This window comes from Scomber scombrus, chromosome 19 (assembly GCF_963691925.1).
Source record: "Scomber scombrus chromosome 19, fScoSco1.1, whole genome shotgun sequence".
In the NCBI taxonomy this organism is placed as follows: Eukaryota; Metazoa; Chordata; class Actinopteri; order Scombriformes; family Scombridae; genus Scomber; species Scomber scombrus.
Genome location: NC_084988.1, coordinates 18983709 through 19011215, shown reverse-complemented (window position 1 = coordinate 19011215; position 27507 = coordinate 18983709). Strand labels below are relative to the sequence as shown.

The 27507-nt window shown below is 40.4% G+C and overlaps 1 protein-coding gene across 3 annotated transcripts in view; it reads right to left on the bottom strand.

The window, feature by feature from the left end:
- ralgapa2 (Ral GTPase activating protein catalytic subunit alpha 2) overlaps positions 1 to 22260 on the bottom strand; it is a 91309-nt gene extending 69049 nt beyond the window's left edge. For all 3 annotated transcript variants that reach the window (XM_062440990.1, XM_062440992.1, XM_062440989.1), the window contains exons 1-3: positions 22020 to 22260; positions 6654 to 6764; positions 6221 to 6270 (exon numbers count right to left, since the gene is read on the bottom strand). In XM_062440990.1, coding sequence (XP_062296974.1) covers positions 6221 to 6270; positions 6654 to 6764; positions 22020 to 22125 — 267 coding nt within the window. In that variant the 5' untranslated portion in view covers positions 22126 to 22260. The remainder of the gene's footprint in view (positions 1 to 6220; positions 6271 to 6653; positions 6765 to 22019) is intronic.
- Between the last annotated feature and the right edge of the window lie 5247 nt (positions 22261 to 27507).

Here is a 27507-nt window from a genome sequence, read left to right as displayed (position 1 = left end):
TGACAGCAGAGATACTGAAAGACATACATCACTTTAAAAGGAGGGCGCTGGATGATTATCTGCGCTGTTCAACTTCTCTCTCTTATCCACAGACGTGATGATATGCGTGTGCAGGCGTGTGGCTGCACCTTACTATTGATCCCACATGGGATTATTACATCTCCGTACAGGCTCTTGGTTGGCCTCCTTCACTCTGTCTCCTTGGGGCAGCAGACACATTATGCTAGGCAGCAGCGCAGCAGGGTAGCCTGCTTAAGCCTTTCCCTGTATGTGTGTGTGTGTATGTGTGTGTGCGCAGACACAATAACACCTCCTTTCTCTCTCTTATACTGCACCAGGAAGGGAGAGTGGGAATGAGATGGAGAAGACTCCCCGTGGAGCTGGAATGGCAGCCGCAACAATGAGGAATTTACTGGCTGATACGGGGCGAATGCAGAGTCTGCCGGACTGGAGGTTGGTGGAGTTACTCTAATCTGCAGCCGTACTCCAGCATAAAGATGGGGGCATTACTGTGGTACAACTACAGCCTTAACACATTTACATGATCCGCACTTAGGTTTCCAGCTGCAGGGTCTGAACATGACACAGAATACACTTCTCCCAGAGGTGGTCCACAAGGGCTTTTTGACGGCAGCAGCAGACAAGCAGGACTCTCAGAAGAAATGTAGTCATTTACATAATGTTATGGTTTTTGATCCGACTCGGAGATGATTAAACCCTCTGAGGACAATGAAATCTCCTGAAGCCATAAAGCACTAAACTTCTAAAGGTATGGGAACCTATTAACATGAGAGACGTACAAGCAGAAATCACAACATTGAAAAGTCACAATAGTTATGGGCAAAACTTGGAATGTCACACACAGTAAACATGATATAATAAATAAGGAATAAAGTGCAATACTGCTAGTAAGATGATAATAATAATGTTTTCTTCTGTGCATTCAGCAGGATATACTGTGGTCTACAAAGTCAACGAGACTCTAATGTTACCATCAGTTCACAGAAAGGTTTTAGCCTCATGGACAGACTTCAGTTACACAGCTGCTTTGTTTAAAATGCTCTGTACCAAATTTCTTAGCTCGCCCTCATTATAATATAAATTATATATAACATATATAATGAATTTAAAACCTACAATGCATATATCATGTAATATCTAAAATATAATACAGCTTAAAGCCAAAAAGGTTTACTAAAATACCTTCAATTATGAACTGGATCACTGGGAGATGATTTTACTCTGAGCAGCCAGTAGGTGGCAGCAGCAGAGCGCAATCAAACTCCTTTCCAAGCTTCCCAGTGTTTGTTGGCTCAGCCATCAGGTTTTCCTCTTTGCTCTGTGTGAAAGCTGCAGCAGGCTTGCTCTAAGATCATCATTACTTTTATGATCGGGCATGAATTGATTAGCAGGGGAAATGGGATCTAAATTGCGTGATAACAAAGCTAAATGAAAGATAACTACTCATGCTTGTGTTGAACTGTTTGTAAAATGCAGTTCAGGTTTGAAGGCTAAACACAGGTGAAAGTATCGACTCAGACATCGAGATGTACTCAACCTGTTCCATGTGCAGGCTGCAGCTACACTCAGTAAATTTGCATCCAGGCATTAAACAAAAATCCCCGGCCAGAGAACTGTCAGTCATAACTAGGGTCGCATAAAAAGGAAACGGAGAGGGCAATATCACTTAGCTAATGGCAGTTAATTTCTCAGAAACATGTCAGCATGTAGAATGGACTTTCAGTGATTCCATGAAAGCTGTGGGTCAAGAAGAATATACTATTATACAATAAAAAAAAACAATCTTTATAAAAAAAAGAAGAGGCGAACTATTGATGGCTGTTCATGATAGTGACACTGTATAATTAATTATCTACTTACCAATGACCAATTACACACACACACACACACAGTGTTTAATGGTGCATTTCAGTGTGTGGCATTTAAACCAGTCACAAACAATCGTCTGTTTGCCATGAGACGTGGCAGGTGGATAATAATATGCCTCACTCTTCCTTAATTGGTCTTTGCTTTTAAATGTTAAGTGCTTGACTTAAATGTGTAAATGCCTTAACTCCTCTGCTTACTGCATATATTGAATCTGTTGTGGTTTTTTAAAAGATAATTGAGCTGCCAGTTTGGCCAAGATGTTGAGATTTTGATCTAAATTGTAGTTTTCTTCAACATGCTCTTGCGCTTCAAACAAAATACACCAGCTACTCCGTTGGCCATAAATAAGGTTAAATTCAAAGTTCTTAAAAGAGAGAAAAAAATGAGAAATGGGCTGACTAGATTTAATAATTTACCCATAAACCCATACACATGGCAAGTCTCCAATCAAGTAAAGAGGATGACAAGGGGAATTCAGAATGCTGATTCAGATCCGGATGATACACAAGAGGTCATACTGGGGTCATATCCTGGAGAGAAAGTCCAGGGAAGTGGATGTGCACTTCCTTTTCAGATTTGTTGGTCCCAGAGCTGTTCCATAACCTGTCCCACAACCTCAGAGGCACCAGAATCAAACTACTTTCAGACAGTGAGGGGGCATCTACTGTCACATAAACAGACTCGTTGTCTCAAGCCTTAACCTTTCTCACCATGTACTTACATTTCAGATCAGAGAATGCATCTGGCGATCAGAGAATGCATCTTGAGTCCAATTCACAAACCAAATGATAAAGGCATTGTCTCACACACCTGCCTGGTACTGATGCTTGTAAAACTCAGTGGATTTAAAATAATCCATCAAATGCAGTTTGACTGCAGGACTACCTTCAAGTCAATATCTACTTAAGGCTCATATGGCAGCAAACATAGACTTCAGTTAATGTTGATAGGTCTGTATCAGAGTTGCACATCTGGAAACCAAAACTTTTCCTCATTCTTTACAAAGCTGCTGAAGCTCTGTCACGTTGCACAGGGACCATGAGCAAACCATTAGTGTTCAAGTCCTGACACAAGTTCTCCATTGACTGATAAGACGTAAAGATCTTTGTTGTAGGCTTCAGCTTTGAATTTTGGGTCATTGTCTTCCTGGAAAATTCTTCCAATTTGCAGTTCTTTTACAGAATTTAACCATGTATCTTCACGGCTGTGTTCAAGCATTTGTGTGTGTGTGTGTGTAGTTTTTGACTTACACCAAATATAGCAGTCAATATGATCACTACAAAGCCTCAATTTTGGTCTCACCATAATATAAAATCTTCATCGATTTTGAGTTGCCCATGTGCTTTCTGGGAAACATTAGGCGAGATGTCATGTCTTTCTTAATCTTAACCGTGGGTTTTTCTTTGCTAGAGTGGCATTACTCTGTGAATGGTCAGCTACCCAGTCAATAGCTGTTGTATGCACCTCAGCTGTCGGACTGTAGCTCCTCCAGTGTTGCCTCCCTCTCTACTGCCATTAATGTTATGTCAAAATATTGTTTCTTTTCCATTTCCTATGATGGACCTTATTGCGTCTGAGAGATATGCAGTCAATTGGCTATTTTCTCATTTTATTTAATAACCCTGTGGCTGATTTGCCTGCATGTTCCTCCTTTGTCTTCATGAGGCAGTTGCTGCTACATATATTCCATGTATTTAACTTACAATCACCTGTCACTCCTTCATTAAACACAGGCCTCGACTGAACTCGTAAGTCAACCTTTAAAAACAATTAGTACTGATGACTTAGGTGTGTTGCAGAAAAATGCTGCATTTTCTCATTTAAGGTCAATGACCACGATGATCTAATTTTTTCTGTTAGTATTTAAGGTAAATAGTAAATAACATGGTAATATTGTGGACACACAGGCCTACAATACAGTCATATTAAAACAAAAAGAGGTGTAAAGGAAGAGAGTGGACTTTCTGTACTGCTTATATAAAAATGTTGTTGCATTCTCACAGAGATCAGGTCTCTCATCTGTCAGTTTCGGTGCAGCATCACAAGCTGCGTGGTGGATGCCTTCGTGGCAGCAGACACAAAGAGATCCTGGGAGGGGAATGGCGATGGCTGCTGGTGGCGGTGGGGGTGGAGTGTTACTAACAGAGTTTAGGGGGGGAGGGACGAAAGATTACCCCCTCTAGATATCCATTACTCAAACCCGGCTCTGCTTGGGGGGGACCGTTCTCCCCCACAGCAACCCATGAAAAAGGGGTCACATACCTCATCATGACAGCAACGTAATCCCCACATAGCCAGCTCAAAGCAAACACACGCTGGAGACGAGTACTGTATCTGTCAGCCAGATATGAATGCAAAGAGGTACCCAGGTGATGGAAAGTGCGGGCGACCATATTCCCCGTCCGCCTGGCTTAACTGTGGCTTTCCAGGGAAATTCTCACACAGAAAAAGAGGGCCGATGATGTTGAGCTGTGTTGTTCTTTTTAACCTGTCATACAGTATTAAAGTGTGTCGCAAAGCACGGCGCTGCAAGGCGGCTTATGTCCCAGCGGCTGTCCATTCATAGCTATTCTACACACAGCTCTGAGGCTTGTTGGACAAAGGCCGCCACTACTTATGATTTGGTTGCCGGACTTCTGTGACTAAAACTGATGACACACATTAACAATAAGCATTACTCTGCGAGGGGACTTCAGGATAAAAGCCATTACCAGAATAAATAACACAGATTTTAATACATTATAGGATAAACTTAACTGTGTTTGTAGCAGAAAAATGATTAGGACTCACAATCCACTTGACTTAAAATATCATATCAGTTCGCCTGTTACTGCGTTTGTCATGTCTCTGTGTTACATAATACAACCTCTGGGATAACATGATACATATTAGTAGTGCGTGTTTGCCAGCACAAATGTATCCATTGATATCATATTCACAACCGCATACAATACGACATGCCTGATCTAATACAGCGTAAAAAGAGAAAGTCCGCGCAGTGTAGCGGAGCTCGGGATCAAAGCAACCCTGTATCTGTCCTGTACACACCACTCAAAGCGAGCTTATCTTCTCAGTGCACGGGTAAAAGCACACGTCGTCACAGGCAGGGGCTAAAAGGGGACAAATGAGGGTTAAGCTGCTTTCAATATTAGTTCTTTTTTGAAAAGATGACTCCATAAATATGTAGAAGGCATGAATCCGGGCTTTATTTACAGGTCAGATGACTGGATGTGTGTGTGTGTGTGTATGGACAGGCAGGGAGACTTTCTTGTTATAGAGTGGAAAAAGCTGAAGGAAAACCTAGTTAGTTAGATTTATTTTGCTTTTAGATGGATGGGGCAATGAGAATGTATCATTTTGATTAAATTGACCTGACTGACAGCAGATTGAGAAGGTCATGGATGCAAACTCAAATAATAGTCTAAATTCTACGAAAGATTTCCAACACAGACGATCAAATAAATTGGATACATACTCTGAAATGCACAACAAAGTACATGATGCATCACCCAGAGAGAACCAAAATGTACCATGATAACATAAAAATAGATTGGCTAGCAAATTAGGAATCCATAGCTAAAGACTGACTACAGTGGTGTCTACAGCTACTGTAACAAACTCAAAAATTGGTCAGTAGGCCATAATCCAGAGTTAAGGATCCTCTTCTGTGCCTTTTTAGCTGGATTGGCTTACTTTATGTTTGACATAATGTGGGGAACACTCCCAGCACACTCCCAGGTGATCAGAAAAAACTAGGACAAGACATACTATATAAATAAAGAGGGACAAACAGACTGTGCCCCCCCCCCCCCTTCTGATCTGCTGCTATCCTTTCAGCCCTGCCCTGAGCAAATGTAACTGGAGAGGTGACTGTTTGTATTGGAAACTGGAGCTACCTTTGCTGTCAAGCGGGAAAACAAGGTAGGGGACTTTAACCTGCATGTGCAGCATAAGAGTGCTCTGAAAAACAGAGGGAGGGGACAAGCCAGGACGCTGTTGCACACACATGCAAAATAAAAGGGAAAAAAAGGCATATCTCAGCTGATTTGCATACACACCTTGGTTGTAAAAAAAAAACAAAAAAAAAAAAAAACTTGTTGATGCTGGAAAATGATTGAGCTGAGCCTTTCTTTCCCTCCCAGCAAACCTCCAATTGATTTCTAGGCTATTTGAGGCCAATTCAGGAAGTAGCTACAGCTGCAGAGTAGCACCATGGAAACTATGGTCCCACCCCAGTATTGCAGAGTTCAGTAAACAGGTTGTGGCTGTAGCAGCTATGAGTAGAGATTAGAGATGGAGACACAAGCACAGAAAAAGAACAATGACTTACTTCAAAAATAAAGAGGATAGAGTCCAGCTCCTCCCTTTGAGATTTGTTCCCTGCAAGACAAGAAAGGTACTTAAGGTTTTTAAACACATAACCGAGAGGTATACTGCATTAGCCTCATCAATAATGTAACAATAATATGGGGCCATTTCGTAAACACTTGAAGCAACTTGTGTTACCATGAGAACATACTCCCCGTGGGAGTGAATCCCCTACCCGTGACAATGTTAGAGGCAGAGTAAACATACAGAGATACACTGGACGTAACCAGAGATTACTTTTATGTGGGCTTACTCTCATTGCTCTGTAAATGTAGAGCAGTGGGGAAATAAACCTTTATATAGCATAGAGAGCAGGGAAAGGGTTAATCATTGAACCACCATTGAGGGTGAGTGTGTAGTTTACATGAACAAAAAAAAAAGAAGCTTGCACTAACCTTTTTGTTTTAAGTTGCTTTCCAGTGTAATGAAATTTTCATAGAAGATAAAATAAATCTGCGAACAGTTGCTCTCGAAGAATGCCTTCAGTTCACTCTTGTCAATGAAATCTGTAAAAAAAAAAAGAAGAAGAAACAAAATGAAACACTTAGAATGAAATCTTGAATTAAAAAAGAAAAAGTACCCACATTAAAGCAGAACACTTGATAATACTGACAGTACCCAGTTGTCAAATGAGAGTCACATCTGAATCAATAACATAACATACAGATACTGTGATATGAGGGTAGGTTTCGTTACATGATATTGTGGTAGGGATGTGCGATGTAAATTGTCTATGATGATATCTTAATTGTTTTAACGATGTGTGAGCTGATGTTATAAAGTATGTCCTTCACTTTGCAAAAAACAATCTAACACAGCCTTGAGCATCCATGCATTCACTGCTGCTCGTCTAAAACAAGTGATCTATAAGCCATCAACGCAACGGACAGTTCACTTTGATGACTTGTGTATCAGTTGCTGACGAGTTGTGGGCTTGTTCGCCACGCTGCAAGTTAGCAAGCTAGCCTAGCTGCATAAACATGCATGTCTGAACTAAGTTAAAATGAGAGAATATAACAAGTTCAGGAGAAGTAGCACAGACCAATTATTTATTCATTGTGTTAAGATGTGCAATATCAGGATAGGTATTGTTATGGGGATATAAGATCATATAGACTGGCCCTATATTGTGCTAAAGTTTAAAATCCTAAAAAAAAGTGTTTTCCCTGATAATGAAAGCTTAATTATTAAATGATTTGCTCTCAGAGAGATTTCTGTTTATTATCTCAACCAGTAGTCACAACCAACAGCTGTCACGCCACATTGATATATAGTGATACTTGATTTTGTCAATATTGTTCAGCTGTAACAGGATCTATGTCAGCATGTGTACTGTATGTGTCCATATGTCAGAATCTGATTGTGAACAGAAGGCCGAATAAAACTGTCACTACAACATATTTTTAGACACCTGAATGTTCAGCAAATGTCATCCCTCTCCAACAGTCCTTTATTGCTGCTATTTGCTTTCCCTTTTAATCCAAAGATATATTTTAACATCACCGTTGACTTTGTTCTTGTTTCCCTTTTTGCAGATTACATCGGTTTTAAAACGGAGGCAAATTGCTTCACTTCCTTACCCTGTGCAACTTCCCCCCCACCTGTAATTGTCTGTTGAATAATGAAGGACTTTTAGAGGCATTGAGAAACAACTTTGCCTCCCAGTTTAATGTTCTCACAATCCTTGAAGGCTCAGATTCGTAAAAGATCCCATTTCTGATACAGTATAAATGACCCCACCCAACGTACGTTCAACTTTTGTATTGAGGATATTCTTCTCTCCGCAACACTTTCCACACTTTTAGCAAAACCATGACTGGATACACACTCAGCTAATATATGCTGATGTTCCAGCTTGCAGGACAATTCCCATTTCTCTTCAACGGTTCATTTAGGATGTTGTTTTCTCATCTGTGCCTGGATGAATTTGGGGATTATCTCATGTAGACTTTTGGGAAAGGGGAGGGGCGGTCTGGATCGAGGCCAGGCTGAGGTGCATTTACAGTCAAACCAGCTCAGGCTGCGACAGTTACAGTAATGAAGGAAGTGGGTGGCACACATGACAGCCACAAACCGACTGGCACTGACAAAATCTAAAATTCTTCATGTCATGAAGCTCTATCATTCTGTACTTATACAACCGTGGTATTGAGATCTGGTCAGGTCTGGTCTGAATAATCAAATATAGGCCAGGAGGAGTCCTGGCACAATAACAGCAATTAAGATTCACCTTCTGTTGCGATTCTTCCTCTGCCACATGGCAGACTGGAAGAGCCCCAGAAGCAGTCCAGCTCATGGGGAGTGCTGGAATGATGTAGTGTGTGACAAAGACTCAGATGAATTATCTTTGGCCTGAGATTAAAGCAAAGATAATGAAGACACACGCTGGGCAGATCGAGACAAAAACATTCCTGAGTCTTCAGCTTTGACATGCACGATGTTGGACACTTTGCCCATATCCACAATGCTCCACATTTTGGCCCACTGCCACCGGCGATACATGCACATATTTTTCCCCACCTGGCTGAGGAGACTATTAGGCACACAATCATAGATGGTACTGAAGAATGACCAAGAAAATATATGAACTGGAGTTTATTAGACAGACAGAATGAATGTGTAGGATTTTATCTCTGGTCCACGGAGCAGAAGGTGGCGCTAAATCACACAATACACTGGCTGCCAACCAGTGCGGTACGTCCTGTGAGCCGAGGTGTTTCCTATCTTTGTAGTCGAACACAGCAGCAGAAGTCAGCTGCCAGACAGACCCGCTGCTTCTTAACACTCAAACCTGGATAACAAACCGTGGCTCGATGCTCCGGTTGGATGCACATGTAGAGTCAGGGCTAGCTGGGAGGCCGGCGGAGGGTTAGCACAATATTGCAAGAGTGAAGCACAGCCAGCTGTCAGGGTCTAGCAGTCCGCAGAGGAAAGCACAGCCAGGTGAAGGATAAGGCAACGAATTGACCTGTCATATTGGCAAAAATGTTCATTTTGACCGATGCTGATATTTCATTTTGAAGCCTTTATCGGCTGATACTGACGTGCTGATATTAAGGTGTATCCCTACCAGCAAAGCAATATCTGGGGACCCCAGGTGGCACACTGGTTCTTTTGTTAAGAACAATCAATAACATCTTAAAATCTAGTCTAAAACTCACATGTAGCCAGAGTCTAAATCTACAATGAAAAACGTAGATAGCCACATCCTGTGTTCAAACTCTCACTTCATTAAATGCTCCTTGCTCCTGGCATCAAGCTAATCATGCCTGCTCAATTCACATTTAAGCACAAAGAGTAACACACATGAGCGCACGCACACATAAACACACACACACACACACTGTGGACTTTAAGGACAACTTTAATGGTAGGAGTAATGATTGGCCATGTGGTGACTTAGTCCCTTTGAAACTGAAGCATTTCTCCCCTCTGGCGTGAGCTTCAACAGCCACCAACAGAAGTGGAGGGTGGGGCTGGGTGTGGGTGTGTAGGCAAAGTCTGCTTGTCTGGGATGAAGTTAACACTACTGGTGTTGTGGATACTTTGTTATCAGAGTTTTGCTTGGCTGAAAAACACACAATGAATACACTGCTTACATGGGCGATCAGTTCAACACAAACTATGCTGTTTTCTTCTCATTGTTATAGGCACTGATCTCTTGGGTTAGCTCTGAGCTGGCTAGTCTTCAGTGTAGGTAGCTGGAAAATCCCAAGGGACACTGTGCAGTCAGCTGATGAGAACGGATTAGAACGTATACCCCGAAAACAAAAACTGTTTCTGTGTGAAATGATTTTTTAAAAATGGCAAAATGTCACTTTAAGCAAACAAACTGATGGTTCTGTTTGAAAAAGGGTTGCTCTTTAAGTTATGAACGTGACTCTGCAATAAATCTATTCCAGCTATTGAGGACCAGCAGCAGGGTAAAGACTAATACCCCAGGGTTGGGGTCTGAAGGCACCTCCCATACTGGCCTATCACATGGTTCATTTTCCCTCTGTTGGAGGGTTTCCTGAAGCTCAGACATACAGGAGAGGAGGAGGACAAACTACATATGGAAGGTGCTGTGGTCAGTGTAAGTGTGTGTTGTTGTTGAGAAAAGCGTGATAGTGTTTATCATGCATATCAGTGAGTGGGCTGCTCCTCAGAATCATGTTTGAGCCAAATTACCAGCGACTTGCTTCATGTTTTCACAATCGAACAGACACACATCAAATGTGTCAGGAATAATAAAGGCTTCCTCTTGTAGATCAGTTCTAAGTAAAATAATGTAGTGTCTAATACCCAATCAGGATTAGAACATGTTTAATTAAGCAATCAACAAATGGAATTACCCAATGTAAAAACAGGTCTGATCAGTGCAAATGGTGTGTGTGTGTGTGTGTGTGTGTGTGTGTGTGTGTGTGTGTGTGTGTGTGTGTGTGTGTGTGTGTGTGTGTGTGTGTGTGTGTGTGTGTGTGTGTGTGTGTGTGTGTGCATGTGTCTAAGTGAGATAGAGAGGAAGTCTGTAAGGTAATGGTGTAACTCGAATTTGAATATTGTTGGGAGCGTGAGGAGTTGATGGTGTGGGGGTGGGAGTATGAAATGATTTCATATGCCATGTTGTATGTCACAGAGCCATCAGAGCTTGTCATCCTCCTCTCTACAGCCTTCAGACACACTGCTCTCCATCTGCTCAAATAACGCTAACTGGTCACCAGAGCATGACGGAAGGAGGGAAAGGCCGGAGAGAAGAAGAAGAAAAAAAAAAAAAAAATCACAGGATTTTTGACAGCGAGCAAGAATCTCAGGTGGACGCTAACCTTGTTGGAAAAAGGCAGACAGGACACTGATCTGCCTCCCAGTAGTAACAGACCAACTGTCCAGGTTATATTCAGTATACCATCCACATGTGTGTGCAAAGCCACTGGTTTACTCAATGTTATGTGCTTAACGGGACAATATCATGTAAAATCTTTACATAAAATGCATTAAAATAAACTGTAGTGATCAAAATTACACAGTCATTTTTCATGTGAGCTCAACCTCTAAAATATGATAATTACAGGAGCACTTTAAGGCTGAATAAGCTGCTCCTTTTCACTCTAGTCTCTGCTTAACTTGTGGAAAGTGCACTAATGAAAAGTTGTCCAAAAGGTAATGAGTGTAACAGCTATGGCAAACCTTATAAAAACCAGTGATCAGTGAGAAATTGTTAGCTAATATGAATTAAAGCCAGTAATGAATACTGGCTTGACATTTGAATTGTCAGTTACTGATTACATACTGTGCTAATAATGATCTGCAGGTCCTTTTTTTTTTATTTTTTTAAAGCAAATGTTCAGCTGAAAGGATGAAGTTGTATAATGGTCAACGGCATTGTGAGCGGCGATACCCTTCACTCAATGGCCCTCGTTGACTTCTCAGGTAACAGCGTGGCGACAGAAAGAGACAGAACCTGTTTTCCGGGCTCCTGTGAATGCAGGAGATGACACCGAATCCCCCTGAGCCCGACGAGATGACTGCGTCCTCCGATTGACACCCCCTCCTGCCCCCAAGACTCTTGTGTCAAATACAGGAAAGCGCTGTTGGATGAAGAGCAGCTGTAGAGAACTGCGATCACAAAGGAGCTGGTGTTTTGGGAGGAGAACCTTGTGTCTTAACACTCGCCTATAGCTTGGTGCTCTTTGTTTTCATAATCAAGCGAAATCAATGCCAACACTTAATGACCTGATTCACATATATAAGCACGTCTTGTAGAAGGGGGAGTGGTGAAGAACTAATGGAACGGAGGAGAGGAGGATCACTAATAAGACTACTTCTTATTGGCTGAAGCTAAATGCTCAGCTGCCTAAACTACAGTAAACTGACTATTCTGCAAGTGTATAATTAGGTCAGCCTTATAGTTAACTGACTAAAGAATTGGATGAACAATTGCTATAGATACTACTGACTGATGCAGAGACCTGTAATCTTCTATAGTGAAATTAATGAACACATGCCAAACAGACCAGCCTTTACAGGTTTTGGGTTGGATGACACTGTTTGCCATTGTGATGCATTTCCTGTTAACTGTCAGGCAGATGTTCCCACCCCCAAGTGAGAAGACCAGCTGGAAAATAATCACATGCGACTCGAGCTCCGAGGGGCCGTAATGTAATATTTGGAAGCGCGGAAAATCTCAAGCATCCTCTGAGAATGTTCTATAGAGGCAGATATTATCAGCTCACTGTCCTCCTCGCTAAAAGTCTAAAGGAGAAAAAATATCCCTGCCCAATGTCAAAGTGCAAAGATTACGTCGTTATTTTCCGACATCTAACTGGAAAAACATAAATATAAATACATATTTGAGATGTCATCGCGTCACTGAGGGTCTCTCGCTGTGATTTCTGGGGCTAAGGGTAAAAGGGTAGAATGAACTGCTGACTCCCACACAGTATTAACTTTAGTGCATAACAACTTCACATAAGGTAACCAGGGAAAGATGTACATGTCCATCTAATGGGCAAAGTATTATCTTTTTAAGCTTCAGGTGAATAATTAGTGTCTCTGTTGTTTGCTATTCTAATACACTGAGTTTAAACTGGGTTTGCCAAGCAAGCACTAAGAGAGCTTGTTAGCCAAGTGGGTGAAGGTCATCTAGTCAGCTGAAGCCTATGGTATATTTGCACAATCAAAACCAGACGCCTACCTGTTCAAACGCTATCAGCACACAACACATGAAGTTATAGGAAACCCACGTTTAATGTTCAAACCATATTTAACCCCCCTGGGCAGCTAACACTGTATGCCGTTCATACCACCTGCAGCAGGATCATTAACATGCCGTGTCATACTCAAAACACGCTCTAATCAGGCCTTTGATCACACTTACCATCATTAGCATGAGCTAGCTAACTCTGCAGGTGCACTATACTCTTGCCAGGATGGAGATGAGCAGAGAGCAAAGACCGATACTGTTTCTTTGGCAGCGTGCTCAGAACAGACACAGAGGACTCTTTAAGGAGTCCCAGCAGAGGGATGCCTGGAGGGCACCAACACATCGTACAAGAGATATGGAGGTGGTAGCTAATGTGGAAGCTAATGGAGGCACCGTGGAGTGGATGGCAGTTCACTCCATGAATGCTTGACTACACACAGAAAAGGAGACCATGAGGAGCATTATAGAGATGACGGGAGACGGATCATTTCATTTGACAGATGAAGGAGGTGCTGTCTTTATAGGAGCTTGGGTTTTTTGGTGGGGGTTATTCATGAGTGAGACCCTAAAAGGCAGAGACAGAACCACTGATGGGAACATTCAAAAATTACAGACAAAAATATAAATATACTGAGTGGTTTCTAAATTATGTTTTTTTATTCATTTTTGAATTTTTTTTTATTGAAAATTAATTATAATGTGCTGTTTAAAACTAAAAAATGCTTAGCTTGCAAATAAAAATAAATAAAAAAAAGCCGTTACACATGACACATCTTTTGTTTACACCTTAGCTGCTTGTTATGGGTTAGTTATGCAACATGATCATATAAAAAAGATAAGTTTGCTGACATGGCTACTAGTGAAAGATTATTAAGCTGAGTCGACACTTTAGCTGTGGTGGTAGTAACAGTATTGTAGCAATCAAAATGAAGAAACTCACTTATGCCAGGCTTATTTACATGCTACATTGAATTTTATGTGTTTTCTTGTCTTTTTCAATTAAAAAAAAAATCCCCCAAAAAACAACTGCAGGATTCTACAGAAAATGAGGATGATGTCATCAGCTATGGACAGAGCACTGTGGCCTATGACTGGACGAAGATAGCTGACCACAGTGGAAGGAGGTTACTTATAAATCTGTTAAAACCAGCTGAGGAAGGCAAGTCTGTCACATGAGGCAATTTACAGAGTTACAATAGGTAACAGGCAGCCTCATTTGACTCATTGATAACACACACACAGCTGCTTCTAATACTACTGAATGTGCTGCTAGCTGTGCCCGTCTTGAGCTGTCAATCATAAATGCAGTGCTCGCCGGGCTAAATTGATGCTCCTTTTCAGGGGGGGTCGATTGGAGCCAATTCACTTAAGTTTCTCTAACAGTATTGACAGGAGACTCATCTTTTATGAGAGCATTTAGCCTATAAAGTTTTCAGTGTGCGGCAAAAGGGCAAGTGTGGACTCTGCAGTGGGCTGGCTGATTTAGAGCTGCCGCTGCCAGTCAGCTAAGGAGAGACCATTAAAAACTAGCTTGGCCATGCCATGCATCATCCTCTCTGAGCAATGTATTCACAGAGAATGATTAACATACTGCCAGGCTAACGCAACCGAGCCAAGCATGCAGCTCTCTCAGAGTCAACAGAGGCCCAGCGTGAGCTGTAATTCATATAAGGTGTAACCATCTATACAATGAAATGTCAACAGCTTTGTAATGACTCTGAAGAGAAATGTGACAGTCAGAATAAATGCTGCAGCAGAATATCATCATATTATTTACGATTTGATTCAGTACAAACCAAAGCATTCAAACAAGCCCAAAAGATGTAATCATTATGGAAAAAGGCTCTTTCTAGCACTCGCCACACTTTTGTTGCGCATAATTTCATTACGGTGCCAGTGTGCCAATCGCTGCATGACTGCCTCTCAACTTGCAGTCAGTGTCTAGCTGTGTAACAGATTGTCGCCTATGGGTCTTCACAGAGCACAGTGGGAAACAGTCATGGTAGAACTGGCAAAGCCTGACCTTATCCCAGTCTGAGCTCACACATTAGAGAGTGGCTTATCTCGGCGGCTTAGCGCTGAGGAGCTGCTAAACTGGCAACTTTCGCTCTCACTTTTCAGGTGGCCCTAAAAATCCCTGTCTTTATGAAAAGAAATGGTCACTTCAGTTTCCCTCAAATAGAGGGGCTGATAATTTGCTAAATTCAAGTTCAAACAAAGTGGAATTCAGTTGAAGTTCCACCCTTGTTTCTTAATTTTTGTCTACGAGCAGTTATATAATGCCACAATTCACCATGAAGCCAGGTCAGATGTCTACTGTAGGTGTGCTGTGGCAAAGAACTCTGCAGACAGCTTGTGGTTAAAGAAAGTCAGGTCTAAAGCATAATCATTTACGTTAGGGACAAATGCAGAAACACCAGCCTTAATTAGCATAAAGCCAATGAGGAGAGTCTCTTAAAGTCAAAGAACGAGAGGAAACACTAGTTCATTTACAAATCCTAATGTTACTGACACTACTGATGCTCCAGTTTAAAACACTAAATTTGTGTTACAATTTTCAGCAGTCCATTCAGCTTCAGCATGACAAAGAAAGACAAATAATGCTACATAGACAAAAAAAAACAAAACAAGTGTACATATACAGTATCAGTCAAAAGTTTGCTGAGATATTTTAATATACTTTCTAAATTCTAACTCATAACACAGGTGTTGTAACAACTCTGTGTAGCAAGTTGCAAATAAGCCAAAGCTAAGTGTTTATTTTCTTTGGGCTTTAAAGCTTGAAAGCCTCAGCAGATTAGCAGGAGCTTGGACATTTAGAAAAAGCCTCAGAAAGTGTAAATCCACTGTGAGATTAGCTCCTGATAAGAAACGCTACCACGACAAACTGCAGGTCTTCAGACTAGGTTTGGCTATTATAAAAGCAGGACAGGTAAACAGGGGAACTAGACCAACTGGTTTTTCATGCGCTGTGTAAAAAAAAAAATCACACTGATATCATCCACCGCAGAACACAGAGCTGGTGTGTTCCTATCTGCAGCTCTCCGGCAGGCCAGCAGCTAGAAAGAAAACAACCTTTCATTCGGCACCATGTGATTTATATCATATTTGAAATTGGGGTTTTAAAGGAACTTCTGAAACACATGACAGTAATACCACAGACTGGAAACAAAAACAAGACAAAGAAGATTACCAATGCTTTCTGTACAGTTTTGAGATCCTAGAGGTTAACTATGTTCATATTTTGAAGTTATGAGTTACAATAGCCTAATAAAAACAGTTTGATGGTACACTGAGACTACTAATAAATGATTCAACTGGCCTTCTGGAGCAAATCCCACAGCAATAGAAGATTCAAATCCACTAATTGTCACATGTAGACATTTAGCCCTATTATGTATTGTAATGGTCTGACCTGCTGAACCTGTTTACTGTATGTTAGCGGTGACGAGACACGTTACAGATTGACAAATAGCCGTTATCATTTCATGAATACTGATGAAGAATCCGCACACAATACCAGGAAGAGCCCATCATCAGACGGTGCAAAGGCGTGTCATTCCGGCGCCGGTAATAAATATAATGTGCAGAGGCTGGCTACTGTGCTTTATCATGCCGTAGTTTGCAATTCTAATTGGCCCCAGGGATTGTGGCACAGGACTTTCTTTATACTGCCAAAATGCTTATCTTGAAGCTGCTGCCAGTTTAGAAGAAGCCGTACACATGCCACCTTAACTGCAAGAGTAAGAGTGGGCAGAAGTTGAATCCCTCAGTGATAGAGTTAATTCCCCCCCCCCCCCCCCTTATTGTTGGCACGTGCAGCTATTTACCTAACTTCCTCACTAAATTGTTTTATTAACTTTACTGTTAAAAAAAACCTTAACAGTAGCCAAAAACAACACAAAATCAACCCTGTGACTACATGTTAACAGCTTACAGTAATATTCTGGTTTCTGGATGTATTAACTCACTCCTGGTATCTGACTCCCACCTCCTTTCCTATAGCCAGCCTCTGGATCATTACTACTCCACAATGTGTTTGTTTCTTTTTATAGGTCTTTCTAAAAAAATCTTTAAACACGTCCTAAAATTTTGCAGACATTACACCCAAAGATAAAACAACATATCCTGTCAGTATTCTTCACTCACGCGCTATCAAAGCCTCACCATAGCAGAGAAAACACTTCCTTCCTTCTATCTTGCTTAATATGATGAAGTCTTCGTATTTTACGGGACAGGACGTCTAAGCATGTGAGGTGTAGTGTTCTTTTTTTTTTCTTCCACTTTCCAACTGATTTTAGGCAGTCAGTACCAACAGTTACTTTGATTTTTTATATGGAGGCAAAACCAGATTTCTCAAATAAAAACTGAATGATATCAGCAGTCCTATTACATATATTAGTACTGGAATGTGTTGGAGAAGTGAATGACTCAGCAACACTGAACAATGCTCTAATCAGAGACAGAACCATAAAATCCAGTAAATCTGTTATGACTTTGCTTCTTTACAGCTTTTCCTAGCGGTTTACTATTACTACTTATATTACTCTGTAATGTCAGTGTTTACAACAGCTCATTCTCCGACTCATTCTTTATTTCAAATCAGTCTGCAGCTCAGCACATCTAATTCTGAGGGTGAGAGCCGAGATGCTTCATGCCAGGATCGTAATGACAGAAGCTGTTATGTTAATAAGCCACACCACAAAGACCTGTTAATGCTCGTCTAGCGTCTCTTCACTTCAACAGCTGACAATCTTGCTAAAATTGATATTAACAGTGTCAATGACAAAGGCCTAGATCCTGTTGGGGTTTTTTTTTCTTGCCCTCTGCCCATGAAGAAAAGGCTCCAGCTGCCTCAAATTCTGTGTGTGTGTTCTGGAGCGTTAAAGTTTTACGCTGCTGGAGCTACTCCTTTACATTTCAGGATTTTAACTGAAACTCATATGATGATTTACATGCAATCAATCAGGTAATAGATAGGTTACACACCACTGCAGATCTAGATTAAGTGTGAATATTTGGGCCAGAGGGGATAACATACATGTGTACAGATCTGTTTTCACTTTGACTTTAAAGATTTTTTGTTTTGTTTACCATTGTCAGCAATCTAATAAATACACTGTGTTTTTTGGGTTTTGTATTTAGCCTTTTCCCCCATATAACTTTAATCACACTCTCTCTCTTACAGTTTGATTCAAACAGGTTGTGTGACTGGGTGGTGAATGTGGCTTCTTGAGCAATACACTTGATTGTTATTGCATCAATGTTGCAGAGAAATGTGTTGAAAATAATGCATATCTATTACTGCATGATGCTTAGAAAAGACTTGTGAATTTTCACCATTTATATAAAGTAGTTTACATATGATTAATTTCAGTGTGACATAGCCTGAAACAAAATAATACCACCTTAAAACCCTAAGAAGTGAATAAAACCGTTGCTATTTTAGAACTCCACTTTTAGAAAAGCCATTGAGTGTTGATATCATGCCTACATAGTGTGTGGGCTAAAAAGATGGTGAGATGCTAAAGTTATTCACGAGTCTATCTTGAGTGTTTTTTCCAAAGGGGGAGAATCAGAAGTCGAGTGATCTCAGCCTTCACTTCAGCCACACAGAGGACCTTCTTGAGAGCCTTTCCTCTGCTGCGCTCATTGTTTCCCCTGCTGCTTCACTTCAGGCCGCTTCTTGTGATTTCCTCATCAAACGGCCGTGCTTTCAGCTGACTCTGACCCCGACAACACTCAAGAGCCCACACATGGTCAAAAGTAAGACATAATAACACTGCATTTCATTTTTTTCTACAGACTGCAGAACAACCGCGCTGCAAACTCGCACCATCTACCGTGTACACCCACAAACAAACCCGGGTCACATGATTGTTATCAGTAAAAACACTTGCAGACATCCACTGTTGTTCCTATGCAGTTCACTGAGAGTTTCAAGCTGGGCATGTCAGACCAGTTGAAGAGAACAAGATGATTAGGTGATGGACTTATTTGTTCTTTAAGCATGGAATCGGATAACAAAGCATCTTTGATCTAGACACTGAATCACTGCTAGCTCCAGCAGCACTGACTGATCTACAGCTGACCTGGCACTCTGACCTCCCTGTGGAGGGAGCAGTTGAAAATAGAAATATGCCCTTTGAGAATCAAAGGGTATTCCCCCAGAAAAAAGCCTTCTGTGCACAATCAGATCAGTGATGGGTTTCCTACATTAAAACGCCAGCATTTTCAGGCTTCAGGCTAATATTTGGAGGAATTGGAGCAGTGGTATGCTAAGACGAGTAAGTGCAGAATGAGCCGGGGCCGAGCATGAGAATGACTTTGAGCCGGTTACGGGTCGGAGTAATAGCTGCTTGTGCCTCTGCTGAGAGGAGCAGCGAGTGATCAGGTGGTTTGCTGGGCTCCTGTAATTAACAACCTCAGCCAAATCCAGCCAGGCATGACCAGCAAATTAACATGCAGCAGCTTTCACACTCTATCCCACAGATCTGCTCAGTGAGCAGAAAACCAATACAGGGCCACTCTGAAAATAGCCCAGACCACAGATTGTCCTTTCAACTACAATACCACTGACACCACCACTACTTTCTGGCCCTGGTATTACAAGATGACAGAGACAATGAGACATAACGTACTCAATATTTACTCCGATTTCATATAGCTTAAGGGACAATGCCTCTGGAGGCCTGACACAAAGTAAACAAGCTGTCAACAACTCTCTTCAGATATCAGTCTGGTAAACAAGCCTGTAAAACTACAAAATGTAACATGCAGGATAAACAGCTGAACTTTGAACCATTCAGTTTGACATATAATGCTAATTCTGTGCCATCACAAGCTACATTACTCTTGTTTAATGGCTCTGAAATAAATTAGGAGTGTTGACGTTTTACAATCACCTTGGGTAAATACTTTTTCTTGCTGATACCAAATAATATTATTATTTTCATAAATACAAAACACTGTGAGCAACGAAAAAAGGTCAGCGACATTTCCCCTAAGTCAATGTCCTGTCCTCCACAGCACCCCATCTCTCGTCGCTCCTTCCTGTCCCACACAGGAACCAGCAGCACCAGGAGGAAATCCTTCCTCAGCTGAAAGCGTGGTGAAATCAGGGAGGTTCGGGGGGGGACGTCAACATGTAAGCCTCGACTATCAGCTGCTGGACAAACAGAACGGCCTTATCTCCCACTGCACATGAGGGAAAGAAAAACACAGAGGACATGCAGACTGCCAGAGGACTGTGTTGACCTCCACTTTGGCTTCGCTAGACTTGACATTGAAGGTGGTGTGTCAGAAAAATCTAACCATATATTTCCAACATTTTTGCACACGCTTCGAGCTACCATTAAGCTGGTGATGGCTGTCACAAACAGTATGCTTGGGTACTGCTGCTGCCTCTGTACAAGAAATCAATATAATAACACAATGGAATAGTTAGCATGTGTCAGTCTTACTGTCTGCTGACGCCCACTGCAACACCAAAAGTGTCTTATCTGTCCTTAAAATACAACTGTACTGTGTCATTTTTGTGTGGTTTACAGTTCATGTCTTAACCAATTTAAGTTGACAGAAGTTTTAACTATTTGGGATGCCCATTTGTAGCCTACCTGATGTAATTGTGCAAAAATTACCAATTACCATGATATCAACTTCCTCTCTATCACTCACCTCAAGTAGGGTCAACTATTTTTGTCTTTTCAAGGCTGTCAAATTCTGTCTATTTTAGAGATCCTCCTTTCCAGAGTTAAACCAAGCATACTTACATAAGTAAAAACCTATGCTGAGTTGACTAGACTACATATTAAAATGCATTACTTAACAAAGCTCAACAAAATATGTCTGAGGGTATAGAGCAATACTCGAGCATTAGTGTCCTGACCTACTTCGACAGAGATTCGAGGGAGAAAGTGCACCATAGTTTGCACTTTTTCTTTAATTGCAGTTTTCTTCCACACCCAACAATTCCCTCTTGACAAGTTTCTTTCGCTCCACACTTTCCCCAAGTACCCACTGACCCAATTCTGGTTCAGAGAATAGTTGTTACAGCTCACCAACACTTTAACTTCATCTCGCGTGTAAAAAATGAGTCTACTCTGGTAGGAAGCATTGAAAGACTTGTACCTGGATACCTAGAATAACATTTAAGTTATGAGTTCTGCTTTGCTTTGAGTGTTTTTCTTGAGTAATATAGACTGGTTCAGGACATTAACAATATCACAAGCATGTCTTTTGCCTTCTACTAAAAGGTTTTTGGACAGCAGATTTAGTATTTAGCCCATACTATAAACACTTTAGAGCACTATGATAGTTGACTGATGAGTAAAACCTTCAAAGTGGATTAGTAATAGGGTCCATTATGTGTAATACAAAACTACTATCATAGTGTAGGAAGACAGGGATATATAACTGTTTTATGACAGTCATAAATGTTCTACTTCCTTGTCTATGGAAAGAAAGAAAGGTCAGTAGAGACCAGTATGGCACATTTACATTTTTAATCATTTCCAAATCAAATATCTCTGGGCTAGTGTAACTCGATAGCAGCTCAGTCAGTCAATGGGGAGAAGGCTTTATTCTCACTTCAGCTGGAAAACATAAACGGTGCCTTCAGCTTTGAGCGACAGAATGACCCTTTTTATGTTTCCTGAAACGGTCAGGATGACAAAGGACTAAATGAAAACAATGGTTTTGTGGTGGGTATCTGCTCTGCTGCTCATCGACTGATGCCCTGACAAGGCAGCATCAGTTAGCATCGGTTGGCTAGTTAGCCGGGAGCTAGCTCACAGCAGCTAGCCTCCATGCCTCACCATCACACTGACTTGTTTGATAATACTACCTCGAATAAATCAATGAACACATGCGGAGTGTAGGCATACACTTCACACTGCAAAGGCAGCCCTTTTGCAAAAATGTTACCCGTCAGCTCGCTTCCTTTTGAGTAAACGCAGTGACAGCCAGCTAACCTTGTTTGACGTTTAGCTGTCGGCTGATGCCAGCTAGCTACCGTTAGCGTGACGTGCTAAGCAGCGGAGATGCAGCATCAAAAAGCCCCGTGTTGTGACATTTCACTCACCTAACAGTGACCGGAGGTGTTTGAGTCGGGTCAGTACATCCTTCTTTGGGTCCAGAACTTTCTGTGTAGATTTCTTGACGTCTCCATGCCCCCTTCGAGTGAACATTCCGCTGTCAAAATGCAACCGTGGAAGCCGAAATCACCTGTGTTTTAACCATACACCGAGCCTCCAGTGTGACTGTCACTTTCCTCGCCAACACTCTATGCTTGCTCGGTAAACATTTCGTCCGACCGCCGCTAGTGTCCTGTTCTTTTTTTTTTTTTTGGTGGGTGTGTAAACACGGAAGCCTGACAGAGAGGAGTGGTCAGATTAGATCTATATGAATACGCCTCCTTGTTTATAACCGTTCCACCTTGCATTTCCAGCAGTGTTATTCTGCATTTGAATGGGGTACTTCACCTTTGGTTTACTCTACTTACATAACTACTTACATTTTCTAGCTAAAGGCCAAGCTATTTCATATGCAAACTTTTTGTGCCTTGACTCTTTTTTTACTAACCTATATTTTAAAATGGTATATGAGACCACTTTCCCATTCACTTCAATGGGAAAGTCGTCTACTGTAAAGACTTTTGGATCTACTGTATATTTATATCTTTAGGCCTAATACTTGTTATATTTTGTTATAATATTTTATATGTCTCCTTTGCATACAGTCACCGGCCACCTGTGCAATCTAATTCAATCCAATACAACAGCTCTGCCATAAATTCTACTTTTTTGAAGTTTATACATTGTCAAAAAAGGTGATATTTCTACTTTATGTTTATTACTGAGGTCGTACTAAGTGGTGGTGGTGTACTGGGGTGCATTATATTGAATGGCCCCCTTCATGTATGTTTATGGTGTGGTCAAATATTAAGAACACCAATCAATATAATGCATCCCAGTACACCACCATCACCCACTATGACCTTAATAATAAACATAAAGCAGAATTATCATCTTTTTGACAATGTCAACCAAAACTGAAAATGTATAAACTTCATAAATATAGAATTTAAAATAGAGCTGTTCTGTTGGATTACATTAGAATGCACAGGTGTACCTAATAAATAGGGCAGTGTGTGTATATTTACTGTTTCTTCTGTAAAAGGGACCTCCAGCCAAAGTATTCCACACGGCTGTACTTGTATAACCGGTGTGACAATAAACAACTTTAATCTTGAGTTCCATATCTTCTCAGAAATGGTGAAGGACTCACATGGGCGTACTAACAGGGCTTGAACCACTACACTTTACACTGAAGCTGATTGTCAGCCAGCTTCAGTCTATTAGAGAGATTTAAAGGCAAGTACAGAAGATTTCAGCAACAAGGCAATTACAATTACATTAAGCTTAAAAGGCATCAAGACAAAATGAAAAAGAAATACATTATAAAAATATATTTAAATAAAAAAATAGTGCAACTACTGAAGAGTTAAGAGATTAGAAAACAAAAACAAGCTATATTAGAACAGGACAGATAAAACAGGAGCATAAAAGTTACTGTGTAGTGCAAGAAAGGAATCAAAAGCTTCAAATTTGATTTACTAAAAGGCAGCAGCAAACAGAAAAGTCTTCAGCCTTGATATAAAAGAAGTGACTTGGAACAGGAATCAAGTTTTCTGGGAGTTTGTTCCAGATTTTTGGAGCATAAAAACTGAATGCTGCTTCTCCATGTTTAGTTTTGATTCTGGGGAGAGAAAGCAGACCTGTCCCAGAACACGTGAGAGGTCCCATCTCTTTGATACAACAGAGATATGATGATATGAGTTTGGGGTCTGGTAGTTGTAGTGACTCCCAAGCGCCCTCTGGTGTTTTGAAACAGAAAATCTCTAAAATAAGCGAGATAGGTTGAATAGCATACATTCCCAAATTACCCTTAAAAAATACATATTTTTTATATAATTAATTTATTCCCACAAATCAACTGAAAGAAAATGAAAAATTAAAAGACTCACCAAGTGATTTTCTTTGAATTCAAGTACAAGTTTGAGATTAGTTGGTTTGTTTTGGGACACATCAAGGGCTGCAACTAACACTAATTTCCATCCTCCTTAATCTGATGATTACTCTCTCAATTAATGGATTAAAGTGTTTGCTCCATTAATTTGAGAACATAATAAAAAGCATCAATTACAATTTCCCAAAGCCCAAGATGGGATCTTCAAAATGCTTGTTTTGTCCAACCTGTAGACCAAAAACTAAATATATGTTGTTTAATATCACAGAAGAAAACAAGAAAATATTCACATTTGACAAGCTGAAAAGTGGGAATGTTTTGCATTTTTGCTGAAAAATAAAACATGATAGATTATCAAAAAGGTTAATTCATTTTATTTTATTTTATTTTCCATCAGCCACATATAATCAACATATAACCACTAATCATTTTAGCTCTATCTCTTTCAGCTTCTCAAAGGGATTTGCATAAATGTAGAATTGTTGCAAAGATACCCACTATGGACTCCCATAATCAAATTATAATGCATGTTTTAATGCAATCAGCAGTAGAACAATGCTCAAATATGCAGTGCAACATGGATGCATGAAAAGAAACTGGACAACAGCATTCATCATTAATGTATTATTAATTGCAAATACATTAATGACAAAAAATGGTGTGTCTACCTTTGTATCTTTAACATTGTTTATTGAAGTTTGTCACTGAATTAAGCATTGACAATTATTTGCAGTGGATATTTGGACTTGTCAGTATTATAAGCACAGTATATACGCTTGTGTCTCCCTATTAATTCTTCCAGCCAAGTAAGTGCACTCATATTTACAATGCAGTTATGAATAAACCAGGGACTTTCAGCTAACTTCCAGATCAACAAGACTTATATTTTTTGGATAATCACACTGCACTGTGGTGTTATTTAAAAAAAAAAGAAAAAGGTAAAAGACCTTCATCGCTCATTCAAGCTGCTACTTGACACTCTAAACTGGAGCTTTTCATGAATGACTGTAAGAATACAAGGGAATTATGAAAAAGAAGAGCTCTCCTGCTGTTCAAGTAAACTTTGGGTTATGCCACATTGAACTGAGTTCAGTGTACTTTAATGGATTTTCAAAATTATTTGTTCTACATGGCTGTGCAGACAGCGAATTCCATCATGAAGAAAAAAAAAGAAGTGTTTACGTTCTGAGATGAATCTTAAGTTTGAAGAAATTGGATGCATTTGTTAGACTGACATCCCGTGCAATCTCACACTTTCGCTTGTCTGAACCTATCTGTCTTGTGGCAGGCAATTAATTTTGAGGCTAAGCTGGCAAAATTATTTTATTTACACATTTTAGATACATCTCATTGACGGCAGAGCTCAGACTGTAGAGTTAGAATGGAGCTGAAGTCAGTGACTGAGAAATCTTTTCAGACTCAGTGATAGATAATGTCGACTAATATAAAAACAGAGACATAAAACTAACAGTCCTATCATCCATCATTATTACACCTTACATATCTAACAATTTTAGGTTTTGCAGGCTTTGTTTTCTAGATGATAATAAATAAATAAATATATTGGGTGAGTGAGACTCACCCTGCCCTCCTGAAGATGACCAAATTTACCACAAGTTGTCCAGGAGATGGCGCCTAAACCATTAGTATTGCGAGTGTGAGAAATACACCAAACTACCAAACAAAGCTACACATTTTATTCAATTTGTGTTTTGTTAATACAAAATTACACATATTGTTGTGGCCAGGGCCAACATATAAAGGGGTATTAATGCAGAAGAACAGGAGGGAGCAACTATGACTAAATAAGGAGTAATTTATCTTTGAATAACTCAATTCAAAGAAAAATAAAGCCATTCAAAAGGATGCATTGGTAGTGTTTAAGAGTTGGCTGAACAGGGGCATGTCTTCTCAATTAAAAAGACAAGATTTGATTTCATCTACCACCCCCACATATTGAGCGGTGACAATGTTGTGAGAGCGTTTGTCTCTCTTTTTCAAGGTTCTCCACAATGGAGATCTTGAAAGACAGGAGAGGGAACAGAGAGTAGTGAGAGCGGAGGCCAAATAAGAGGAGTAAAAAAAAAGAGGAGTAAAATCAGCCTTTGCCCTGCAGTTTGGTATGACACTCATTATCTGAAGTGGGCCATTCTGAGAAAGGAGGAGGTTGCCTGTCACAACAGATGTTGATTACACAAAACAGGGTAGTTTGGAAGGATGCGTGAATAAAACACAAGCTCTCTCTCTCTCACACACACACACACACACATAAACACACACACACACAGGGTTATTGTTGGTGCTTTGTCATCAGTCTTAATTGGTTGTAATCACCATTCCTTCTGGGCAAACCTCCCCTGTTCTTGAAGTGCAGGTTATTGCTCATTATCTAAGATGGCATGGACCTACGATAATCTATCAAGAATCACAATGGGACTGAATATTTTCTTCCCTCGCTAGTCCTTGCACCTGGAAGTATTTCAGGTCCAGCTCATTTTTGATATCATATACTGTCGGCTAAGACAATTCGACTTTATAGTCTTTTATAGAGCCCTGCGCTCCTTTCTTGAACATGGCTCGGTTGGACAATTATGGTTCCAATTGTGACATTATTTTTGAACGAGATCATTCATTTCAAAATGGGATTTTCCAGAGTATAAAACAACATAATTTATTCTTTTTAATACAGGCCTAGAATTGACAATTGCCAGCCACTGGCAGTGAAATGAGGGTCTCATGACCAAATGGTGGCACTGTAGCCTTACAAATGTAGCCCGCTCCTCTCATGGCCAGGCTGTCGGACTGATTCCAATCCAAGGTTTGAAAAGCACTTGTCTGCTCTAAATTGTTCTTATAAAGAGCTTGGAAATACTTGACTTTTCTCCTTATGTGGTTATGGATTTCCTTTTTGTACAATTAAGTGCCATTAAAAGCTAATGTATCCTGTTAAACCACATTAAGGTGTTGGGGTGGACAGTGGCACAGTTATCCATCCACATACTGTGAATAGGGAGCCCGCTTCCTGAGCATTTTTTGAAATCTATATTGGGCCATTCAGAAACTTCAGGATGAAAAGGATCAAAGGGAAAATGTCCACAGTGCTTCTGATTTTCCGGCTGTGAGACCACCCACAGCTGCTTGACACAGATGAGCTACGAAGAAATGAACGATGAAACAAACTCAGTCTGTGTTTTACTCAACCAGACTCACAGTATCTAACACTGTTTGGATTTTAGGTTGCTTTTAGTTCACCTTTTTTTCTCTCGTTTCTCTCTACCTATGAATTTCCAAAAGCCTATTTAGATGGGTAATCATGAAAAAATATATTGTACATTTTTAATAATATATTTAATTAATTAAACATATTTTGGGCCCACTGCTAGAAGCATTATATTAGAAACCTTGGTGCCAGTTGTTAACAACAAATTCTACAAATAACACACAAACAAGAGCCTATAATTTGAGATTACAGCTCCCACCAGGGGTCGTCATAGTGCCCTCAGCTACCAAGGTTATCTCACAATTAACAAGTTCAATGCACA